Below are 24,786 nucleotides of genomic sequence, written 5' to 3'. Positions count from 1 at the left end.
TAATATAGTATAACACTATTCCGAACAATTCACTCAAGCACAACTTTCCTTAAACATACACAACTAAGTAAAGTAGAGAAATAAATGAATGGGAATGGTTTGTCATAAAACATGGTAAGGGTAGAAAATAAATAAATAAATAAATAACATAATAAATGCAAGTCCAATATGTTGGTGACTTGATGCATGTGATTTGGTGATAAATTGTTACTATCTAGGATTCTAATAAAGGCTTTCACAGCCTCTAGTTACCAGCCAAAAGCCATTAATTGATAGTAGTTAAGATGAAAAGGAAGAGACAAGAACATGAAAATGAAAGCTAAGTCGAAGACTTTTTCATGTTTCCCAAACTGGCTATTCCCAATTTGACTTTTTTATCAATAAAATGTTGGATTTATAATTTGTGTTAGGTACTCCCTTTTTTTTTATTTGACATTTAAAGTATATGTAAAAGAATTAAAAAAATAATTAATATTTAGTTTTTTAAAATATTTATTATTTATTTTCTTTTTATATTTTTTAAGTGATTGGAGAAGAAATAAGTATATTGAAAATGAATAAATATATTATTTAGTAAACATATATTACTTATCAATAGTAAAAATGAAAAAGAAAATTAATAAATCATTAATTTTAAAATAATAATAATAATAAAAAATTAAAAAAAAGTAAAGCCAAAAAAACTATAAATAAAAAACAGAAAAAGTAATAAAAATCAAGTTAATAATTAATTTAAAGTATAACTATCACAATTAAAAAAATATGACTGCCACAATAATTTAAATCGACTAATAGTCAAAATTAAGATAATACATATGTAATTCTAAATATAAACTTTGTTATCATTATTATACTTTTATGAATAAAATAAAATAAATCGTTAAAATAAATGTAATTTATTATAGATGCTCAAAAAATTTGATAAGTTAGATTAAAAATATTTAATTAACTTTTTAAAATTAGATTAATAAATTTTAAGTAGCTTTTTTACTCAGCTAATTAATGTAATTATATTTAATCTACAACAGAAGTAAAAAAAAAATTTTCTAACACATTTTATTATTAGTCAAAATTTATAAAATAAAAAATCTTTAAATTAGAGATGAGTTAGAAAATTAGTTAGTATTTCTAGTAAATCTTGAATAATAATAAAAAAAAGTGTACTAAAAAAAAAAGTTTAGTTAGTAGTAATCATTCTTGTTGGAGAAAACGAGCAGAAAGTCAGAAAATTGCTTTTTTGATGCTGCAGTTTCTATTTTAATTATTTATTTGAAAATTTGGCGAAAACGTAGAAAAGTGATAGAAGTAACAGAAGACTTTATCATCTTAGCCGTTTAAGGAGTAGTCATGACAGATAATCATAGTACATTAGTACGTGTGCATTGTCTTCTCTCTCTTCTCTTCTCCATCAAACACACTTTCATACTTTCACACTTTCACTTATAATAATAATAATAAATGAAAAATAAAGAAAGTCTCAACCTTTCTCTTTCTCTCTCTCTGGGTCTGGGGCAGATCAAGAAAGAGAAGGTTGAGTTGTGAGGTTAGTGTTATTGTTAGTGTCCATTCTTCATTGCCTTGCTGTGCTGTCAATTTTATTGTTTACTCCTTTTTTGTTTCTTCTTTCCATATTTATTATGTTTATTTATTAATTTGCAAAAACAAAAAATCAAGTCACTTTCTTCATTCCTTTTTCTTGTGAAGCTTCTGTCTTCTGTACCTTGTTGCTGCTGCTGCTGCTAGTGCTATCATACTCTCTTGACTCTACCTTAAAATGCTCCTTAATTTCAACCAAATTCCATGCCTTTATGGGCTTTTAGTGCTATGCAAGCTCTTCCCAGTGAAACCCACTTCCAGATTGTGATATGAATGCTCTAAAGTCTAACTAGTTGTTATTAACAAAAACTAGAGAATTTGAAGCTGTAGCACCCCACCAACTTGTATTTCTGTTTCAGAAAATGCTACTTCATATGCTGTTTCATTTCTGAATTCTGAGACTAAACCATGCTTCTCAACTCTCTCAGGTGACTTTGTTTACTTGAAAGTCTGTCCTCTCTCTCTCTCTCTGCATATTCAGTGGTACTTCTAATTTAGCATGCAGATCTGGGGTCTTTGAGTGTTTTTTCTTTTCTCAACATTGGGGACTGGAATGTGCTTTAGAGCAGGTTTTGGTTTCTTCTAGATGATAATTCTAATGTTTAGAACACTTGGTTTTGGTTTTTGTTTAGGATCTGAAGTTACTAGAGCATTTATTTATTTATTTATTTATTTTACTTTTCACTTTTTTGTAAATTTAGTAGTTGAACTGCTTCGACTGTTTGTTTCTGATCTTGTAATTCACTTCACAATCTATGAAATGGGGTATGCTTTTGAAGAGAATTTGAGTTCTTTGTCTAGTCATTTCTCTCAATGTAGAATTCAAGTCGGTCTCTTTCTTCTTGGGAAGCCAAAAAGGGGGAAAACAGGAGAGAAGATTGTGTTCGGATAATATAAAGTACTACAGAAATGTTAGTTCCAGTTATCAAACAGTTCATGATGTTACCACAGAGCTAAAATTACCTACTCCTAAGAGTTAATTTTACAGTGAATGTTGTCCTTTCCTTGGTTTCTCCTTCACTCTCCTCTCTCTTCTGCAAAAGTCTTGGAAATTCTTTTCGTTGCTCATGAATCAATCACATATCTTTCTTTTGACAGTAGAAAATCTTCATTCTCTTTCTAACTTGGTCTTGCTTTGTGTTGTCTAGTATAACATCATGTCTGCAAAATTACGAGGAATTGGTTATTTTCATAAAGCAAACATTGTTTCAACACTTTTGCTTATTCTTTGTAATTGCTTTATGGTTTAGATATAGACATGCTTAAAGTAACTGTTTTGACTGTATCGAATACTTTTTGGAATAGTTGTCATTTGATATATTTTCCACTCCGGTGATTGAAGAAGATCCAAATTTGTTCAACTTCATCTAACTTGTTTATTCCCCTTTTTCATTCTGTTGCTTTTCTCCTTACATACTATACACAGGGATTATTATTTGAGTCATGTAAATAACAACTTCCGAGTTACTCAGCTCAAGTTGCTTTTGTTCTGTTGTAACTTTATAAAGATGAAGCTAAAAGGAAGTATGCTTAAACCTTTTCAGTATGCTTCTGCTATTTTAGGGGATTTAAGTGTTTACAGAAGACACTTAAAAGTTTCAATGTGATAAACTCTTGGAAATGAACTTTCTGTTAATTTTGTATTTAATGGTCTTTTGGTGTAGTAAATCCCTTCATAGCTGTAAAACTAGAGCTTCATTAAATATTTCATGTTCTTTTATCCATGGAGAAAGTGTATTCCCCCACTTTCTTTCTCTTGATGGTGAAAATCTTACAAGTAAGCAAAAAAGAGCCGGCAACAGTTTAAATGTGGCTTGCAATTGACTATTTATTCCTCAATTAGCATGCTTGCATTTTATTAATAAGAATGGTTCTGTTTCAACTGTTATTTTCTGAAATGCTGTCATCACAGTTCTACAACCTAGGTTTGTTTATTTCTAAATGCTGCTGGATTCTTACTTTGATTTATGGTACTGATCCAGGAAAATATGAAGGCTGGTGAAGTTTACTCCAAATTCAATTGCCAATATCTCATTCCTTACAGAAAACAACTCTCCATGAAGTTTCAATCTACTTCAGTGACTTCTTTACTTTTTGTCATAGTAATCTTTTTTCCTTTGGCTATTGCTGATCTAAGTTCAGACAAGCAAGCCCTTCTTGATTTTGCTAATGCTGTCCCTCACCGGCGAAACCTCATGTGGAATCCATCCACCTCAGTATGCACCTCTTGGATAGGTATCACTTGCAATCAGAATGGAACTCGTGTTGTCACTGTTCGGCTCCCTGGAGTAGGACTAGTAGGTTCCATTCCATCCAATACACTTGGAAAGCTTGATGCTGTGAAGATCATTAGCCTTCGCTCCAATTTACTCACTGGAAATCTCCCTGCTGACATTGCTTCTCTTCCTTCTCTTCAGTATCTTTACCTCCAGCATAACAACCTTTCTGGTAACATACCTACCTCGTTGTCATCCCTACTCGTTGTACTCGATTTGTCGTATAATTCCTTCACTGGTGTTCTTCCGAAGACATTTCAGAATTTGTCACAGTTAACTAGTTTGAGTCTCCAGAACAACTCACTGTCTGGACAGATACCTGATCTCAATGTCACTCAGCTCAGGCTTTTGAACTTAAGCTACAATCACTTGAATGGCTCTATTCCTAAGGCTCTTCAGATTTTTCCTAACTCTTCCTTTGAAGGAAACTCTCTTTTATGTGGACCACCTCTAAGGCCATGCTCTGTGATACCTCCAGCTGTGACTCCACCTGCATCGCCATCTCCTGGAAGGCGAAGCTCGAGAAACAAGTTGAGTAAGATAGCTATCATTGCCATTGCTGTTGGAGGAGGAGTGGTGGTGTTCTTTGTTGCTCTTGTTATTGTTATTTGCTGTTTGAAGAAGGGGGATGATGAGAGAAGCTCCGATGTAAGTAAAGGGAAGGGTACGAGTGGTGGTAGGGGCGAGAAGCCGAGAGAAGAGTTTGGAAGTGGGGTTCAAGAGCCTGAGAAGAACAAGCTGGTTTTCTTTGAGGGGAGTTCTTATAATTTTGACCTTGAGGATTTGCTGAGAGCTTCAGCTGAAGTTCTGGGAAAGGGTAGTTATGGTACTGCATACAAGGCCATACTGGAGGAGTCAATGACTGTTGTGGTGAAAAGATTGAAGGAAGTTGTGGTAGGCAAGAAGGACTTTGAGCAGCAGATGGAGATCATGGGAAGAGTTGGACAACACTCAAATGTTGTGCCACTTCGTGCTTATTATTATTCAAAAGATGAAAAGCTTTTGGTATATGACTATCTCCCAAGTGGCAACCTACACACACTCTTGCATGGTATGCATTTCTCTTCCTTAGTTTCTGTTAAATCCTCTAAAATCAAACCTGTTTTCTTTCTTGGTACAAAACCTGTTTTCTTTTATAGGTCATTTGGATGTTTGAAATCCTTGTTGTAATTGTCCTTGTTAATGGTAATGCATGTCAATGTAAAATGTTTTACACAGTCTATCAATCATAAATCACGGTTTGTATGAATTTTAAGATAATTATTGTAAAAGTCAACAAACTTATTATTTATTATTTATGATTAACCGTGTAAAACTGATTTACATTGTCAATATTAGACTGTGAGTACATTACTATTAAACCCTTTTTCCATAGGCAATGTCTTTGTTATAATATCTACCGAAGTCAACTAAAAATGCTTAAACTGAATCTCAATTTGATCCCAGGTGGTAGAACAGGTGGGAGAACTCCATTAGACTGGGACTCCAGAATCAAAATATCCCTTGGAACAGCCAAAGGACTAGCTCACATTCATTCTGTTGGTGGTCCAAAATTCACACATGGAAACATCAAGTCCTCAAATGTGCTCCTCAACCAAGATCATGATGGCTGCATTTCTGATTTTGGCCTTGCTCCCCTTATGAATGTTCCTGCTACCCCTTCTAGAGCTGCAGGTTATCGTGCTCCGGAAGTGATTGAAACCCGAAAACACTCTCATAAATCTGATGTTTATAGCTTTGGTGTCCTCCTCCTTGAAATGCTTACAGGGAAGGCTCCTCTCCAATCTCCAGGACGTGATGACATGGTTGATCTCCCTAGATGGGTGCAGTCTGTTGTTAGGGAAGAGTGGACAGCTGAAGTTTTTGATGTGGAGCTCATGAGGTACCAAAACATTGAGGAAGAAATGGTGCAAATGTTGCAAATTGCCATGGCCTGTGTGGCAAAGATGCCAGATATGAGACCTAGCATGGATGATGTAGTGAGGATGATTGAAGAGATTCGGCTATCTGACTCAGAGAACCGGCCTTCTTCTGAAGAAAACAAGTCTAAGGACTCAAATGTTCAGACTCCATAGACTAACACTACCTTTTGGTTAACCAGGAAGTGACAATAAAATGGTATATAGGAGTGCATGCTTGGTCAAGGCTTCTCAAGCTGTGTTCAAACCTTTTTCTGTCCAATTGTTCAATATTTCTCACAGGATGTTGTTCCTTTAGTTATTTTCTCCTCTAGCTAGGATGCTTTCCATGAATTCTTATGTATTAACATCATGATTCAATTAATGATCTTCATTCAAGCACATTTTGTCCCCTGTAGTTGTTGTCCTGCTTTAACACCATCACCTTATCATGCCATGGCTAGGTAATGTTGATGAAAAAAAGGAAATAATACTTTTACAATTTTTGTGTTTGTCTTCCTTTATCACATTATTTATTACATTTATTAATGATAAATAAAGATTGATACATAAAAATTATGTATAAATTATTACACTTGGATCATTATTAATCATAAAAAATAACTCTATTTAGTGTCTTGTTCTTTAGGTGGTCATGGCAGTACATCAATAAATGCCTTAAAAATCAATATATTCCGTTTAGCTCTTATTTGTTGCACTTCCTTCCCTTCTAAACAGTGATGTTTATAATTAGTGCATAATGTAGAGCTTACTTTGCATCGTTAGTGAAATTCCTAATCAAGTTTTGATCCGCACAAAAGGCATAATGATCTAAGTACTATTTCAAAAAAAAAATTCAGTGAAATAAACATGCCTGATCCATTGTAAAGATTGATATTGTGAAGGTAGATTATAAGTAAATGTTTAATTTTATGTAAAATAAATAATCATTTATTGTCTATTAATTTAAGATTGAAAAAAAAACCTTTGTACACAACCTTAGATTTGACATATAATTAGTTTAATGTAACATCAAGTAACATTGCTTGTCTATTTAAAGGTTGTTCATGTGGCATCTTGCTTTGTAACATACTGTCGGTTACTCAACTGTAATTGTCTAATAATCTCTCTTTCTCTCTCCTAATCAGTTAAATTATTTGCATTACATTGATACATTAATATTCTATGAATATATTAACTAAGTATTTGACTACATTTCAACTAGAGCTAGATAGGCGAAACTGCATGCCCCTCTTGGAACCTATCTTGTCTCTATATTCGTTTATCCACCAACCTAGATTTACCATATATAGATTTGGCATTTGTGGTGACAAAATCTCCAAAGCCTAAAGTTAAAAAAAGCCACCATACAAATAACCAATCTTCTAGGTCAACCATGTTAAACTAGTTAACGTTAAATTTTGACATACACAAGTGTGTGCGTTCCCTTAGCTTGAGAGGGTGGTCAAATCTATGGAGAAGGCACCGGGGACGGCTGCGTTGGTGGTGACGAAGAATCCGAGCCCGCACGTGCCCTTTGACGTGCCTTCCAACCACCACACGCGGTCGAGCTCCGGCGACTTTGAATCCTCCATTGACCACCTTGACAAGGGACGTTACCACCCACGTTGGTTTGCATGTTGTGCATGGTCATGCCTTGTTGTGTTCTTCTTCATCATAGTACTTCTCTTTCTTTGTGTAACCTACTTGGCCTTTCTCAAGTCAGGGATGCCAAAAGTTAACGTGAAAAAGTTCTACATAACCAAGTTTCAAGTTGATGATGGCTCACAAAAGATGAATGCAGTTATAGGGTTAGAATTGATGTTCTCCAACACGAATGGCAGGCTCAAGCTTTTGTATGGTCCTCTTGATGTTGATGTGAGAAGTGAGGATATGATCTTGGGGAAGAACAAACTAAGTGGCTTCTTTCAAAGACCAATGAATGACACCAACTTGGACATCACAATGAAAATGGAAAATGCTGACGTTAACAAGTATGCCGCTGAGGACTTCAAATCAGACATGAATGCCAATGAGGTTGTGTTTGATGTGTATGTGGGTGGACACATTGGTTTTGAGGTTGGGAATTTGGATATGAGTAACATTCCCTTTCTAGCATCTTGTCATCAAATCAACATGATGGATGTGGATAATGGAAGGAGGCCTGAATGCAGTGTTAAGATGTTTGCTATCAGGTAAAGTTAATTAATCCTGAGATGAGTAATGATATATGTACAATAAAAATTGTACAACAACTTATAAAACATCACTTTCTGTGTTTATCTCTCTGTCACTTTATTTATTATGAAGAAAAATATTTATTAATTTTAAAAAGAGAGAAACATATAAGTAATGCTGTACAATTTTGTTATAAATGTATTATTACTCATGAAAATATGTTTGTATGCACAATTTTTTTGTGGTTATATTGGAAACAATGAATGAATGTTTGGTTTGTGAGTTTCTTCTCTATAGCATGTGTCTCATTTAATTAGAGGGAAAGGAAGGGGTAGGGTGTGAAATAGGACAAGTGATTTTAATCCTTGATGTATTGATTGACTCTCAATATAACCAAGAGAAAACAGATATATCTTGAACAATTAGTATGGAATTTTGTATTTATATATCTGGGTATGTTGGTGATGATTCCCATGAATTTTTCTACGTAGTCTGTGTGGTGAATGATTATTGGTTTGCACTAATGCAAAATATAATGAAATTACATAAAGGCAAAAGTTCTCCTTTGAAAACAATATAGAAATAAATTAACCATGCATTTTTCAAATGATGTTAGTTTGAGGAATCAACTCTGTTTTGATGTCATGTGAAACATATGATGTATATAATATCTTATGCATATGTAATCTTTTATGTAGAATTTCTAGACATGTCCAAAAAATTACTAGCAACTTATGGTCTATTTGTATAAGTTTCTTTGCAAACACTTGATAAAAAGAATATGATAGAAAATAAATAAATAAACTTCTCATTAATTTATACATAAGTTAAAACCATGTTTTTAAGAAGATAAAATCATTTAATTTCTAAAAAAAAAACTTATTATAACTTATACCTAAGTTAATGATCATAAAAGATTTTATTTTCTCTTATTTTATTTTTCCTCCTATTAGTGTTTATGATTGGTGATATGTAAAATTTTGGTGCAGGCCTTCAACAAACTGAGAAAAGCAATTACAAAAAGTTTAGTTATGGGAGGACGAGTAATTTATTGATAGGGATCAGAATTTCTGCAAATAGTAAACTGTACTCACAAGCCATTAGAGACATGAACATTTTGAAGTTTTATAATCTAGATAAAATTGTGTATTCTTCATTGTGGACATGTATATACGGTCTAATTAAACATTTGTTTATCATTGTTACAGCCACTTATTTCGACCGTAAGACTAAATTAACAAAGGAAATTTTGGGTAGCCAATTTTTGAACTCGGGACCCCCAAAATTTTGGTGCAATTGATGTTGATCGTTTAAATTTCTATTTGTGCATGGTCTAAATCTAAATAATTGAACTTGTCTCAAAGTTATAAGCAAAGGTTGGTTCGTGTCAAATTAAGTTAAAAATCTCTAAAATGGAATTCTTATTTTTGGTAGCAAGACATATTCACTTTGCGTGCAACAAGAATTTAATTTTTAAAGTTGACTTAGAAATTCTTAAGCTTTTACGTTCCAAATTTTATCAAATTTGAGCGTGGAAAAGTAGAAAATAAATAGAATATATTTGGCATTATCCCATCACAAGTTTTTCAACAGTATGCTATTTTTAACCCAAATTATAAAACATAAAGCAAGCTTACAAAATCCTTTTAATTTATATAAGCTAAAGCGCAGTTGCTTTAAAATTATAATTTTCTGCCTATAGATTATTTTTTTCAATTTATTATTTTATCAAGGTATTTATCAAGTATAAGCATTAGTTTCAGTATGAATAAATCAAACAACCAATGTTTACTTTTAAATTAGAAATTTAATACTACCTACCTAGATAAAGAACAAACAAATCAACAGATTCACAACACAACGGACAGTAACTTCAGCAGTGTAATCTTGTAATGGTTCTGTTTGAATAAAAGATCAATTTCAAAGTTTCTTTTGTAACGAGAGGTTTTCCTAACCCACAGGCCACAAACAATAGCCAAATTCCGTGACAAAAGATAACCAAAATTTGTATTAATTTAGCAAAATGAATATTTAGTATAATAAACAATATAGTTTTTGGCCAAAAATATAAATAACATGTCTGAACTGTGAGTGAAGATCCAATATATAAGCATGTAAAAAAAATTGATAAATTTATTTCATGCTTTGAAGCTAGAGATTCAGACCAGCCGTTTCCTCGAGCAATAATCTTTCCTTCAGGGAATCTAGCTTCTCCTCGTTCTTTGCTCGAATATTTGGCAAAACCTTCTCTTCATAACCCGGAGCATTCATAATCTTCTCTAATCTTTCAATTTGCCTGCATAATAGAAAGAAACTCAATTATTTTAATTCAGGAAAGAGTTTTATGCTAAAAACACTATAAAGCCTTTAATAAAATGAAATCAGGTGTATTCAAATATTTTGCAACCAAGTTGATATTTTAGCCAAAATGCTAATGACATAGGTTACTTGTAACCTTATGATACTTTAAAGACTTAAAACAATAACAATGATCTTATTGCACCTGTTTGGATAAGCTTTCTCCAAAAGTACTTCTAGGAGAGAAAAATGAAAAGGAAAATCAAAATAAGTTTCTATATAAACTAAAACTAACTCATACATGGGTTAAAAATAAGATTTTAAAGAAACTAATAGAAACGCTTCTACAAATTAGCTTATGCATAAAAGCTAATTTTAGCTTATGAAGAAGCTAATTTCATTTTTCCTTCCTATTTCTCTCCTAAAGTGCTTCTGGAAAAGTTTACTAACAGACATATTATCCCACTAGGTGAAGCTGGTTAAATAGATCTTGCAACAGTTGAAAATCAAATTCTCAAGAATATTACTCATCATAGGATCCCATTTAATAATATTCTCCATTGTCTTTCTTGGTCTTCGTTACCCTTTTCAATGATACTTAAGACTTGTCATGTTAAAATATATTCTAAAAAATAATAGGGGGAGAAACATACTTCTTCAGCTCATCTATCTTCTTGATCCTCCCCATTTCTAGTTCCGCAGAATTAGTTCCTTGAAGCTCTAGATAAACAGAAAGGCTTTCATTTACAACAGTATCAGCATATCCTGATGGAACAGCATCACTTTCGGTGATTACCTGTGAATCATATAACCATCATTAAAAGTGAAAAATATGGCAATAAAGTGAATTGAAAATGGGTTATACGATTTATGAGAAAAATAGCCAAACAAAATACACAGGAAACATGAGAAGAGACCACAATAAAGCAGGCGTGAATCTTACTGTCAAAGAGGATAGATTAGCTAGTGTTACAATCTCTAGTTGGTGGCTGTTAATAATCTCTCTAACCACCTCTGTTCGGCAGAGACCAAAAGCCGGTCGCCTAGCAACATAAGCATCATATTTAGAATCAGCAAATATGTTAGTTTAAATAACAATCTAATTAGTTGAGAAGTTAACATTTGGCAGAAACAAATAAACAAGGTACTGTGCAGAGGTCATAGTCTCCCAAAAATGTTTCATGTTTCATTTGCTTCACTTTGATGCTTTGGTTTAGGATTTCTTTTGCTCATTTATGCAACTCTTATTTTACTTGAAAAATTTATCATTTATCCCCCAAAGAATAGAGGTTCCTGACATTAAACAAAAACAGCAAAAAACCTGCAACTTGTAAAAAAAAAAATGCTGCTTCCACATACCTGTCTCGTCTTTCTTTTGCCAGTGACCTGAGAGACTTAACAGTAGACTCAATAATGTCCATCTCATTCTCCACCCTATCATTATTCCAGCCCTTGTGGAAAAAAAAAATCATATTATTGAATAGCCAAAACATGTTAAATACAGCACATCATAAAAATTAGAAACATAAGAGGTAACAGTCATGGTGAACACTTTCAACAGACAACAGGCCTGAGTATCACAATATTATGAAGAGCAAAACTAACCTCTATAGCTGATGGATAATCACATATCATGATAGATTCTACTCTCTTACATTCCCTAGGTGAAGGAAGGCGCTGCCATAATTCTTCCGTAACAAAAGGCATAAAAGGATGAAGCAATCGCAGGCCATTGTCCAGACAAAACCACAAAGTATCTTGTGCAAAGCGTCTTTCGGAAGCAAACTTAGGATCATTACCAGTAAAGTAAGGCTTAATTACTTCGATAAATACATCACACAATTGATACTGCCACCAAGAATATACAGCAGTGGTAGCTTGTGAGAATTCAAATGATTCTAGAGCCTTTACTGTTTTGGATATGGTTTTATTTAACACCGACAGAATCCACTGGCAGCTAAAAGGGAGAACATCTGGAGTCAAATTTGCAGGAGGAATATAATCATCCCCAAGCTTGCTCATAGCAAATCGAACTGCATTCCACAGTTTGTTACACCATTGACGATACCCAACCACCCTTTGAATATCTAGGTTAATTTTGTCAGACTGAAATGAATGGAAACAGCACAATAAAATTACAAAAGTTGACTAAATTGATGAAAGAACATATAAACATTGATAGGAGATTGTCACCTGAGCTGTGTATGAGACCAGTGCAAAACGGAGAGCATCAGCACCACATTCATCAATACCATTCGGAAAGTCTTTCTTCTGACCCTCTATAGCAGTGGCTAGTTCTTTGGGGTCCAGGTTACCAGCCTCTAACCTCTTATGTAGACCTTCCAGTGATACTCCATTTATCACTTCAATAGGATCAATAACATTCCCTAAGGACTTGGACATCTTACGCCCGTGTGCATCACGAATCATTGGATGCAAATAAATCTGCATAGGATTGTTAGTACATTCATGAGAAGGTCATTGATCAAAATTTTTAAGGTATACATCAGGGCTTTGTTAGCTTTCCTTCAATTATGTTTTAATTGTTTTCTGTTTTTTTCCATAGGATCTCTTGTATCTTTTTGCATCTACCTCTGTCTTAATGAATTTCTTTTATCAAAAAACAAGAATAAAAAAAATCTTGGGCATGCACGACCAAATTCATACTTCACATGTGAGAGCAAGTACTACATGCATAATTCATTACGCCCAAACGGATAAAGTTCTCATAAAATGATCTGCACGAGATAGTAACCTCACCTTTCCAAAAGGCACATCACCACCCAACTTCAATCCCAACATGACCATACGGGCAACCCAGAAAAAGAGGATATCATGGCCAGTTTCCAGAACAGAAGTTGGATAGAATGTCTTCAGGTCCTGTGTGTCATCAGGCCATCCCAGCACAGATAATGGGAACAGACCAGAAGAAAACCATGTATCAAGAACATCAGGATCCTGGCTTAAATGAAACTTCTTTCCGTTATACCTCTGGCTAGCCTCTTTTTGGGCTTCCTCTTCAGTTCTTGCCACTACCCAATGATCATTATAAGCACCAAATTCCCGCCGCACGTCATCCTCTAAAGTGACATACCATGCAGGTATCTGGTGACCCCACCATAGCTGTCGTGAAATGCACCAATCACGTATGTTTTCTAGCCATCTGTAAAGCTTTTTACCTTGAGTAAGACATGATTATATCATAGGCTTATAAGAACAATAAAGTCACATGACAAGAGAATTATATAGAGATCAAGCCAACTATCCAAGTTCCAATCACAACATTGTGCCATAAATGTAATGTAAATCTAACCGTTGATTCCATTTACAATAACAACATCCAAAAATTTGCCTTGTTTTTCCAATACTTGCTTGTGTAAAAATTGGAAGGAGTTGAAATTATAGAATTCAGGTAGAGAAGTAGGAAAAGAGAGAACTTCAAATAATGGAATATAATCTTGAGATTTGAGATATGGGTATGTGTTACAAAATACTATCTATGAAGCATGTACTCTAACCCGAACACTCGACAAGACAAACACACTAACACTGCTAACATCTAAAATGTACATCGGGACACCGTAAAAGAGAGAATCTCTAATGAAATGAAATTTGAGAAATATAACAAAATATCTAAATTAATGGTATATTCACCTTTTTAAACCAAGTTTTGAAGTCTTTTATTATAATAATATGCCTCGCAAAATAAAAGGTAAGGACTAAGGCATATTTTTTAATATTTTAGATTGTGTTTTTTGCTAACTTCTCTAAAAAGTTAAAAGATGAATATATTCTTTTAATAATATTAGTGTGTCCATTTATATGGAAGTGTTGGCTGAAGTCCCCAAGCCAACAAAAAATAATTTTTCAATTGAACACCTATCAAGAAGTGTCTGACATATGTTAAACAAGTGTCGGGGAGGTGTCGGTGTCGGTGTCGAAAACATGTCCAACACCACAACTTCAATCAAAAGAGGTGCCTATGCTAAAACTAGACCCTTAAGCTTATTAAAAGAGAAAACAAATCATGAAACATGGAAACCACTTCTAAGAGATCATCTCAGATACTCAAGACAATTCTTAGGTACAATAATGATTTTGAGATATTTTCTACATATTCCAGCAGGAAAAAAGTGACAATGAATTAAGTGGATTGTATTTTGCAACACTTCATCTGCCTCAGTTTAGCCTTAAGCTAGAGCTCTGGCAAGCACAGCCAAACTCAATCTCAAAACATTTCTTGCTATTCATTACAAAGAAAATGGTGTACTAATTTACACAAAATTTAGAGATGCTAAAGGGTCTCGGTGAAGTCCTTTCATATACTTTAAATACTCACCATTTCAGAGGAATGCTCTGCAGGATGAATTTTACAATTGCTTATTACAAGAATTTGCTAAAAGCAAACGAAGATATAAGTACCTCTTCCAATCAGCCAAATATTGTTTTGGAACAATCTCTAGCCTTTTGTTTTCCTCATCCACAGCAGCTTGAAGAGCTTGATTTGCCAAATCATTGCAATTGACATACCATTGGGGCTTTATCATGGGCTCCACAACATCATTGCTTCTTGAACAAACACCAAGGCGCATCTCATTGTTCTCAGATCCTCTATAAAGGCCCTATACAAAAGAAGAAAACAAATGAAACAGTAAATAGCCAAAATTATGTGTTTCATCACAGAGACAAATTATTACTAAGATAGAGATGAATACTAGTATAAGATACTAACCCTTGCAGGACTTTATAAGGCAATGATAGCTAAAAGAAGATCATACGCAGCATATTAAAAATAACGATATAAATTATAATCCCTTTCGTCACCAGAGAAGCAATCATTAGTCAGGTTCCACAAAAATACAAGTGTACTTTCCAACAAAAGTATTGTCATCCAACATTTGTTATTTCTCATGAAACATAATATTATAACAATACCTTCTTCTGTAATGCTTCTGTTACTGCCTCTCGAGCTTTAAACCGCGGCATGCCCACAAAATCAGAGCCACCATCGGAATTTATTTTCCCATCATCTGTGAAAACATTAATGAACTCAAGGCTGTGACGTTTTCCCACCTCAAAATCATTTGGATCGTGGGCAGGTGTAATCTGCGTGGAACAAAGAAAGTACCATAATATGTATAATATCACTTAAAAAAGAACTTCAACAGAACTTTGAGTCATACATGTAGAGAATACCTTAACAGCACCTGTCCCAAACTTTGGATCAACAAGAATGGCATCACAAATTATAGGAAGTTTTCTGCCATTAAATGGATGAATAGCATGTTTTCCATGAAAATGGCTATATCTGTTATCATTAGGATGTACGGCAATAGCAGTGTCACCAAGCATAGTTTCAATCCTAGTTGTGGCAACAACAATTTCACCTAGGTTCCCTTCCAAGGGGTATGCAAACTTTGTTAAAACTCCAAATTCCACTGGTTTGTCATATCCTGGAACCTTTAGTAGACTCCTTTCTTTTATATCAATATAATCCACCTGCACACAGAAAGCAGTGACATTACACAAACAATATTGATACAACAGTTGAAACAGCCAAGAACAAGCCTTGCATACCTCAATATCAGATATTGCAGTTCGCAACACACAATCCCAGTTTACTAAACGAAGGTCCCTGAAACAATGACAAAAAAAATAATATCTCCACAAATAACCACTTAGATCCATATAATGGACCTATACAATAACAAATTGTAATATAAATCATGTTGTCAGTAGAAAACTTGAGGAGCAACCCAGAGCTTAGTATACAGAATCCCATCAGCACATTTAAACCTATTCACCATGTGGCAGGTAGTTACCGTAGGATTGTGTGCCATTAACACATGTTTGTGCGTGACTGAGTAACATCATGCAGTAAACTAGATATAAGACATAGTCTTAACTCTTACGACTAAATTTGCTTTGTGTAACTATTAATTAGTTAGTTAGTTAATAATTATCAATATCTTATATTTTTTCTAAATTCCAGTAACACATTAACTAAAGTTTGTCTTCATATAACCAATAATCAATGATCTCTATCAATGTTTTTAGCAGAAACTTTGAAATCAGCATCTTGAAAAACCTACAATTTAGTAGTTATAAATAAAAGCATTACATAAAGACAACATATGGCAAAAGTACAACCCACCTATAGATAAGGCCTTGCTTGTAAAGCCTTACAAAAGCCTCTGTCACAGCCTTGGATCTTCTTTCATCCATTGTGAAGCACTGGAAACAGAAAGTCAGACATGGATAAATACAAAAGCCGTGGTAGAAAAAGGCATGTGAAATAACTATCTGACTCGGACAAGCTTTGTTTCAGTTGTCTTAACTTTGTTGTGAGCTTTTGCTCAAGGGTTTTATTATAAGGTGCTTCTAGGTTGGACATGCAAAGAAACAGATTGTTCTTTTGAGCTCACCACCCCCCCCCCCCCTCCACCCCAAAAAAAATAAACAAAAATAGATATTAAGCAATGGACTAAACAGTGAACAGGTTATATATTTACCTCACGAGACCAATCCAGAGAGGCTCCCAATCGGCGTAATTGTTGCAATATTGTGCCCCCATACTTGTCTTTCCACTCCCAAACCTATTTTGCCAATTTTCACCGAAGTAGGTCAGAATAAACAAATAAAAATGTAGCAAAATATCAAGAACCTTGACTTCAAAGATTGTTCTATTTATATACCTCTGAGACAAATTTCTCACGGCCCAGATCATGCCTCGTTAGTTTTCTTTCACGCATTATCTTTTTCTCCACAACTACCTGTGTCATAGTAATCACAATTAACATAATTTAATTTTATCTCAAAGGATATGTTGAAAGACAGAAAATGAAGATACACAGATTCTATAGTACATTAGCACCATAAGTAATAATTGAAATAGGTTTACAGTACCATTTAAAGCCAATGATGATATGAGGGGTAAAAATGTGTAAATTGCTAAATGCTGCCTATCCAGCCCTTAACTGTGTAGACTGTAATTTGTTTCTAGCCACAAATTTGGGACAGAAAGATATTTGGCAAAATCAAAAGATAAAAAGACTCATTGTTTCTCAGAAGCTAAATTTTGACGCTATCACACAGTTTGCAACAGCTATTTAAATTATAGATCATAGCATGAAATTAAATGTGCATAGGCAATTGAACAAATGATTTTTAATAGAAATAATTCTTAAAAATTGAATCCAAATGCAAAAAGCAAAATAACTATCCTTTTTTCTAAAATAAGTTCCTTTCATCATTATGTAAGCCTAGGCCAAATAACTGGCCCTCCCTCCAACACCCAACCACAACATCCCCATCAAATGATAAATTACAAAACAGTTACGAACTACATGAAATCGTCTCAATTTTGGAATACAACCTGTGTAGCAATCCCAGCATGATCCATTCCAGGCACCCACAAGGCATTGTATCCAGACATTCTACGCCATCGAATCATTGTGTCCTGCAGGCAATAAATCACATTGAGATTAACTGTTTTGAACAACTAAACTAAACAGTGAAAATGGGGTATATAAGATACCTCTATTGCAGCTGTTAGAGCATGACCTATATGGAGAGCACCAGTCACATTTGGAGGGGGCAAAACCTAAAACACAGCATAAACAGATTCTTGATATACAAAAAATAAGAGCAAAATTGCAAATTTTATATATCTTAGAATTTCTTGTTTGTGCAGCCACTTTACTCAAGCAGTGTAACTGCCAAAAAATAACAGCATAGCATAAATCTTTTCAAGATTAAAGCAGGATCAAAAGACTATATTTTATTTCAAATCCGGAAAAGACTAACATTAATCAATAGCAAAATATTTGAGAACCTACTTTTAGAATTTCATCTGATACCTTCAAAGAGCAATGTGAATACTATTGAATTTTGGGAAACTTCTTAGACTAGTAAGATAAAAACACTTTTAAGATGTGGACCAATGATTTAAATTTTAAACTTTCAGAAGAACCTCAAACTGAGAGGGATCACTTCCACTACATAGGAAAAGGTTACTTCACACTCCATTTGTAAATGTCCGATCAATTACATCCTCTAAGCGTGTGTTTGGATTCACGTTTACTGGACTCGACTCATGTAAAAAACGTGAAAACAAGAAGCTATCATATCTTGCTTCTGCATCAAATTCGTCAAAACGTGGATTATTGACGCGAATTCAAACATGCACTAAGTGAACATACAAAATTGTCTTTAATTCATTCCATGGCAGAAAAATTGAAGCAAAAACCAACTTCACATAGTATCCAAAACTAACTTTTAAAAGTTAAACAAGACACTTACGATAACAAAAGGTGGTTTGGAGCTGTTAGCATCTGCAACAAAAAAACTTGATTTCTCCCACCACTCATACCACCTAAAATATAACAACGATAAAAGTTAATCTTTTGATAAATTTAAAGTACAACGAGCATAAAGATGGAATTAACACCCACGATTTCTCCACGGCAGTTGGACTATACTGTTTTGCCATCTGCCGAGCCATACGCTTCTTGTCACCCAATGGAGTCTCAGGATCAACATAATCCTCAGGATTCTCATCCTCTCCACCCCGCTTCACAACTTTCTTTTCACTCTTTTTAGAAGCATTGGATGATTGCTGTGCTTGCTGCTGCCGGAACCAAAAGGAATAAAACAAAAAATAAAAGTGGAAATTCTGAACATTAGGAAGAAAAAAAAAACATAGAAAAATCAAACCAAATGTTGCAAACTTGCAATTGCACAGCAGGGAAATGAAGAACTCCAATCACCTGAGCTTGTTTAAGCAGAAACTTCTCTTTCTTCAATTGCTTCTCTCTTGCCTGACATGAGAAAACAAAAATTAGCAACCATTGCATGGTATTATTCCACCCAAATTATTAAAAAGAGAACTTAGCATCAGATTAATAAACCAATGGGAACTAAAAAAAGGGGTTAAAAATATGTTTTTTTCTTAAACCCATTAATGCAAAAAGAAAAAAAATCCCAATTGTTAATTAAGCCAAAAAAGGACAAGATGGTGATTATGATAATGATTGAAAAACCTTCTCTTCCTTTTTCTTTTTCTTCTCAGGGTCTTCAGGTGTGGGTTGCACTTGCTCCTTTTTGTTGGCAGGTGATTCCATTGATGAACAGTGACGATAGTTCTGCTCATGTAGAGAATAAGCAAAGTAAGAAACCACAACACAACAAACAAAATCAGTAGTAGAAGTGAACTTAGTGCAACCACACAAATTAGAAAGAAGGGAAAAAAATGAAAAATTTACGAGAAATGAAAAAACTTGGAACGACCTTCTTCACTGTTTGTGAGAAGAGGGATCGAGAAAGTGAACGGATGAGAGAGGAACGCAGTGCTGAGGCCGTGAGGAAAGGGTTTAGGGGAAACGGTGAGCTTGCTAGTGCACTACCCTAGGTTTAATTCATTTATATTTTTCACTTTTCTTCTCTCTTTTAATTCACTTTTATTCTCCAAAAAAAATATTGCAGTATTGAATATTTGAATTTGTAGAAAATTTAACACTATAAATAAAATAAATATTCTGGTTAATTATCTTTTTTATTTTCACACGATAAATTAGTGTAAAAAATATCATTTTTAATTTAACACAATAAATAAAATAAATTTACAAGTTTGTTAAGGATAGATATTGACTAATTTTATCAGTGGTACCTAGTTCACAAAATGAAGTTAGAAAATGCTAAGAACACTTTCATCTTAATATATCTTTACTATAGTTTGAAATTCATTAGAAATTATAAATATGTTGGGACTCACTTTTAAATCAGGAGTAAAACAATTTAATTAGAAATAAATCACACTAAAATTTATAATTTTCAATAAAAATTATTTAATAGTAAAGAGAATATAGAGAGTGTTTAAGAGAATATATTACTATCATTTCTCGATAAAGTTAAGAATTTTCTTTAAGTAATTAAATATTCGAAATGCTCTTTTAGTAATTAACTGGTTGTTTCTTTCCTTCGTAGGACTCCTTGTTGAGCTTAAGTAAAGTAATTATAATTCAACATATCACATTGTAAACATATTATATTCAACATAAAAAATAAGTTTAGTTTTGGGCCTTTTGGCATGAGTTTTTTTTAGGATAGGGGTGGACTAATTTTGTTGACGATAAAAAGTTTCACTTATATTAGTCTTTTATTGTATATTTTTTCACAATAAATTTTCTTATTAAATAGATATTATATTCTCATAACATGTTAATGTAAGATGTCTAATTTTTATGTTAATTATGAGATTAAATATTTTTTTCAAATACCATCAAATTTTGACACATTCTTAAAATAAAAATCTTGCTAGTCTTCATTAAATCTTGTCAAATTTGTTTTTATATCATAACTTTTTTATATTTTAAAGTCTTTTAAAATTTCATCTATTGTGTCCCTTTAAAAAAAATCTTCCCTATTTTTTTTTAATTTTTTTTTTCACTTCCTAAACCTTTAGGAATATAAATAAAATAAAATTGGTACACACCATAAAGTAACATTTTTTTCGTCATTCCAAACAGGACATACACTTTTTCTTTCATTTCTTCTTCAGTCAGTTTCTGCTTTTCGCACCTCCTCTTCTTCTTTGTGTATTTCTGTTTGGAAGTTTAAGTTATGGCATCGAAATGCATCATATGAAGGGGCTCAAACAGAAGGATCCTCTTACATTATTTTATTTTATTACACACCAAAATTTGACAGCTTCCGTTTCAATTATTCAACCCTTTATGTTATTTCCTGTGGCATGACCTTGTTCTAAATCTTAAATAATCATATTCGCAAATAATAATTCGTATTTTGGTTCTGTTATTTTGCCCCTTCACCTTTTATATTCATGTTATTGGACTCATTCAACAAGACAAAGCTTGTAGTCTTGTACTGTTTTGATGTATAATTGTAACATCCTAAAATTTAAATATAATATTATTATATTATTATTAAAATAGTAATTAATTTTTTTAAGCATGATATTTTATAATTTTAATTTTATTGTTAAAATTTTCAGAAATTAAAATGAAAATAGATAATATTTAGTTAAGATTCAAAATCTTGCTTATGATGTATTATTTTAGAATGATATTTTAATTATAAACTATTAATATATATATATATTGGTGAATTTAATTTTTATTTTTAAATATTTGAATTATGATACGAAGATACGTATAAATATATGCGGATCACCATTTTTTCTTTTCTTGGAAAAATATTTATTCTTAATTTTCAAAAAAAAAATGTGCAATAAATGCACGGATAAGAAGTGCATAGATAAGCCTCAGCACCTTATCCCCTTAAGCCTCAACACCTTATCCCGTGGAATTCAAAGCAATTTCAATATTACCTAATTCTAACTATAGGTACCAACAGAAGTATAATTGAATGAACTTACCATTACATATTAACCAAGTAATCATTACTTGGAGTGCTATAAATAGGTTCACTTGTGGTAAAAAATTGGAGACATCAAAACTCACGGTAATAGAGCAACAGAGAGACGTAAGTGAAGAGAGAAAAAAATAAAAGGAGAAGAAAGAAAGAGAGACAGAGAGTGAAGTAAGAGATTTCTTTTACACAACCACTCCTTGATAAATCTACATTTTAAGGTAAGGGGGAGGAGAACTTTATCTCTTTCATTTTATATACTCCTATGTTTATTTATTTATGTTGTTTTTATCTAGTGAGGTGTCCCTAACCTCATTTATTTGCTTATTCTATGTTTATTTTTATCCATAATAACTATTAATATGTTCATATTTTATATTGTTTAATAATTTTATAATAATTATCATTGTCATTTTATTAATTGGTGCTCTTAATATATTTTATTTACGTATATGTTATTAAAGTTTAAATAGTGATAAATTCTCAAATTTATTTAGCGTGATTGTTTTATGATTGATTATAATATAATTTTGTTAAAATGTCTTTGACTTGTTTCAAAGATAAATATTGCTCTATGGCCATAGAAGATAAAGTTTGAATTATTTGTAGCTGGAGGTTTGACCTTAGGGATTTAAATGAGTAAGAAATGAAGGTGAAATATCCTATTGTTGATTAAGGTGAAATATTCTTTTATTGGTTGATGTTATGAAGATGTTCATTTATCCTGACTAGTCACTACAAGTATAATTCAAATTTTATTGTATCATGAAAATCTAATATATGATTTGTATATATATATATTATATATATATATATATATGTTTAATATTGATTATAAATAATTCTGTATATTCTTTTGAGTTATTATATTTATTGGATATTGTTCTTACTCCTTTCTTTTCTTTGTTTTTAAAATTAAATATATTATAAAATAGATGAATCTACTTGGAATTCCATATCATTTTGCAGTTGTTATAGTTGTTGTCTTCTTTGGAAGGAATTGGAATGTGGAGGCTATTTGATGAATCTATTATAATTTTATTTGTTATTGTAAATTTATTCTCACTATCAATGTAAATATTGTAATAGAAGTGAAAGAAAGAAATATTGTATAAAATAATACATTATTGTAAATATTTTAGAACGATATATCATGTATTAAATTTAAAAAATATTCTTTTTCTTTATCTTTATCTTTATCTTCAAAAAAAAATATTGTTAATGATATAATTGCGAAAATATTATATAAGAAAATATATAATTATTGTTTTAGGGCGTTACATTAATATTATTGTTATACAATATTTCTTTCTTTCACTTCTATTACAATATTTACATTGATAGTGGGAATAAATTTACAATAACAAATAAAATTATAATAGATTCATCAAATAGCCTCCACATTCCAATTCCTTCCAAAGAAGACAACAGCTATAACAACTGCAAAATGATCTAGAATTCTAAGTAGATCCATCTATTTTATAATATATTTAATTTTAAAAACAAAGAAAAGAAAGGAGTAAGAACAATATCCAATAAATATAATAACTCAAAAGAATATACAGAATTATTTATAATCAATATTAAACATATATAATATATATATATATATATATATACAGATCATATATTAGATTTTCATGATACAATAAAATTTGAATTATACTTGTAGTGACTAGTTAGGATAAATGAGCATCATCATAATACCAACCAACAAAAGGATATTTCACCTTAACCAACAAGAGGATATTTCACCTTCATTTCTTACTCATTTAAATCCCCAAGGTCAAACCTCCAGCTACAAATAATTCAAACTTTTTCTTCTATGGTCATAGAACAATATTTATTTTCATAAGTCCATGAAAAATAATAACAAGACGAGTCCAAGATATCACAATTATATCATAGTTGATTATAAATATATTTATAATAAATATATTTACGTAACAAGAATATATTAAGAATATAAATGATATAAATAAATATAACAATTATTATAAAATAATTAAACAATATAAAATATGAACACATTAACAATTATTATAGATAAAAATAAACATAAGTTAAGTAAATAAATGAGGTTAGGGGCACTTCACTAGATAAATGTATCAAGAAAATAACATAAATAAATAACATAATAGTAAATAAAATTTTAAAGAAACAAAGTTCTCCTCCCCCTTACCTTAAAATGTAGATTTATCAAGGAGTGGTTGTGTAAAAGAAATCTTTTACTTCACTCTCTGTCTCTCTTTCTTTCTTCTCCTTTTATTTTTTCTCTCTTCACTTACGTCTCTCTATTGCTCTATTACCGTGAGTTTTGATGTCTCCAATTTTTTACCACAAGTGAACCTATTTATAGCACTCCAAGTAATGATTACTTGGTTAATATGTAATGGTAAGTTCATTCAATTATACTTCTGTTGGTACCTATAGTTAGAATTAGGTAATATTGGAATTGCTTTGAATTCCACGGGATAAGGTGCTGAGGCTTAAGGGGATAAGGTGTTGAGGCTTATCTATGCACTTCTTATCCGTGCATTTATTGCACTTTTTTTTTTAAATTAAGAATAAATATTTTTCCAAGAAAAGAAAAAATGGTGATCCGCATATATTTATACGTATCTTCATATCATAATTCAAATATTTAAAAATAAAAATTAAATTCACCAATATATATATATATATATTAATAGTTTATAATTAAAATATCATTCTAAAATAATACATCATAAGCAAGATTTTTGAATCTTAACTAAATATTATCTATTTTCATTTTAATTTCTGAAAATTTTGACAATAAAATTAAAATTATAAAATATCATGCTTAAAAAAATTGATTACTATTTTAATAATAATATAATAATATTATATTTAAATTTTAAGATGTTACAATTCTCCCCTACTTACAAAAATTTCGTCCTCGAAATTTTTTGAAAATAAAAATGGGTATGCTCCTCGCATCTTGCTTTCTAATTCTTATGTTACTTTATTGATCATCTCACCAACGAATGTCTAATGTTAATAAGTACAAGGTGAGCAACTTAACGAACCTATCCTTTATAATCCAAATAAGATCAAATTTCTTAAGCATATAACTACAACTAAGTTCATAGATACATAATCTTATTTCCAAATTAGGACATCTATAGACA

The 24,786-nt window shown here is 32.0% G+C and overlaps 3 protein-coding genes across 8 annotated transcripts; 2 read left to right on the top strand and 1 right to left on the bottom strand.

Annotated features, from left to right (window-relative positions):
* Positions 1-1,386: 1,386 nt before the first annotated feature.
* On the top strand, positions 1,387-6,172 carry LOC109796764 (putative inactive receptor kinase At5g58300). Of its 4 annotated transcripts, none has more exons than XM_020356557.3 (3): positions 1,387-1,543; positions 3,579-4,923; positions 5,319-6,172. In XM_020356557.3, exons 2-3 carry the CDS (start codon positions 3,585-3,587, stop codon positions 5,945-5,947), a joined length of 1,968 nt encoding a protein of 655 aa, XP_020212146.1. In that variant the 5' UTR covers positions 1,387-1,543; positions 3,579-3,584; the 3' UTR covers positions 5,948-6,172. The 4 variants fall into 4 exon arrangements, with proteins under 4 accessions (XP_020212146.1, XP_020212138.1, XP_020212154.1 ...); XM_020356549.3 differs by lacking the exon at positions 1,387-1,543 and adding an exon at positions 1,581-2,024; XM_020356565.3 differs by lacking the exon at positions 1,387-1,543 and adding an exon at positions 1,581-2,044.
* Positions 6,173-7,157: 985 nt separating this feature from the next.
* LOC109796782 (Late embryogenesis abundant (LEA) hydroxyproline-rich glycoprotein family) lies at positions 7,158-9,155 on the top strand. Its single transcript, XM_020356577.3, has 2 exons — positions 7,158-7,965; positions 8,938-9,155. Exons 1-2 carry the CDS (start codon positions 7,244-7,246, stop codon positions 8,951-8,953), a joined length of 738 nt encoding a protein of 245 aa, XP_020212166.1. The 5' UTR covers positions 7,158-7,243; the 3' UTR covers positions 8,954-9,155.
* Positions 9,156-9,933: 778 nt separating this feature from the next.
* On the bottom strand, positions 9,934-19,693 carry LOC109807070 (valine--tRNA ligase, mitochondrial 1). Of its 3 annotated transcripts, none has more exons than XM_020369618.3 (21): positions 19,535-19,693; positions 19,288-19,389; positions 19,015-19,065; positions 18,700-18,875; positions 18,548-18,620; positions 17,784-17,849; positions 17,622-17,705; positions 16,942-17,019; positions 16,759-16,842; positions 16,401-16,480; positions 15,824-15,881; positions 15,443-15,745; positions 15,182-15,352; positions 14,669-14,868; positions 13,007-13,409; positions 12,440-12,691; positions 11,852-12,352; positions 11,606-11,697; positions 11,190-11,289; positions 10,900-11,042; positions 9,934-10,244 (listed from the first exon to the last, which is right to left on the bottom strand). In XM_020369618.3, the coding sequence occupies exons 2-21, from the start codon at positions 19,366-19,368 to the stop codon at positions 10,100-10,102; spliced, it is 3,141 nt and encodes a 1,046-aa protein (XP_020225207.1). In that variant the 5' UTR covers positions 19,369-19,389; positions 19,535-19,693; the 3' UTR covers positions 9,934-10,099. The 3 variants fall into 3 exon arrangements, with proteins under 3 accessions (XP_020225207.1, XP_020225293.1, XP_020225253.1); XM_020369704.3 differs by having other exon boundaries at positions 18,700-18,872; XM_020369664.3 differs by having other exon boundaries at positions 19,544-19,653.
* Positions 19,694-24,786: the final 5,093 nt, after the last annotated feature.

Source organism: Cajanus cajan, chromosome 3 (assembly GCF_000230855.2).
Source record: "Cajanus cajan strain Asha chromosome 3, NIPB_CcT2T_4, whole genome shotgun sequence".
NCBI classification, from domain to species: Eukaryota; Viridiplantae; Streptophyta; class Magnoliopsida; order Fabales; family Fabaceae; genus Cajanus; species Cajanus cajan.
Note: the sequence above shows the minus strand (reverse complement) of the source record. Positions and strands in the feature narration are given on the sequence as shown.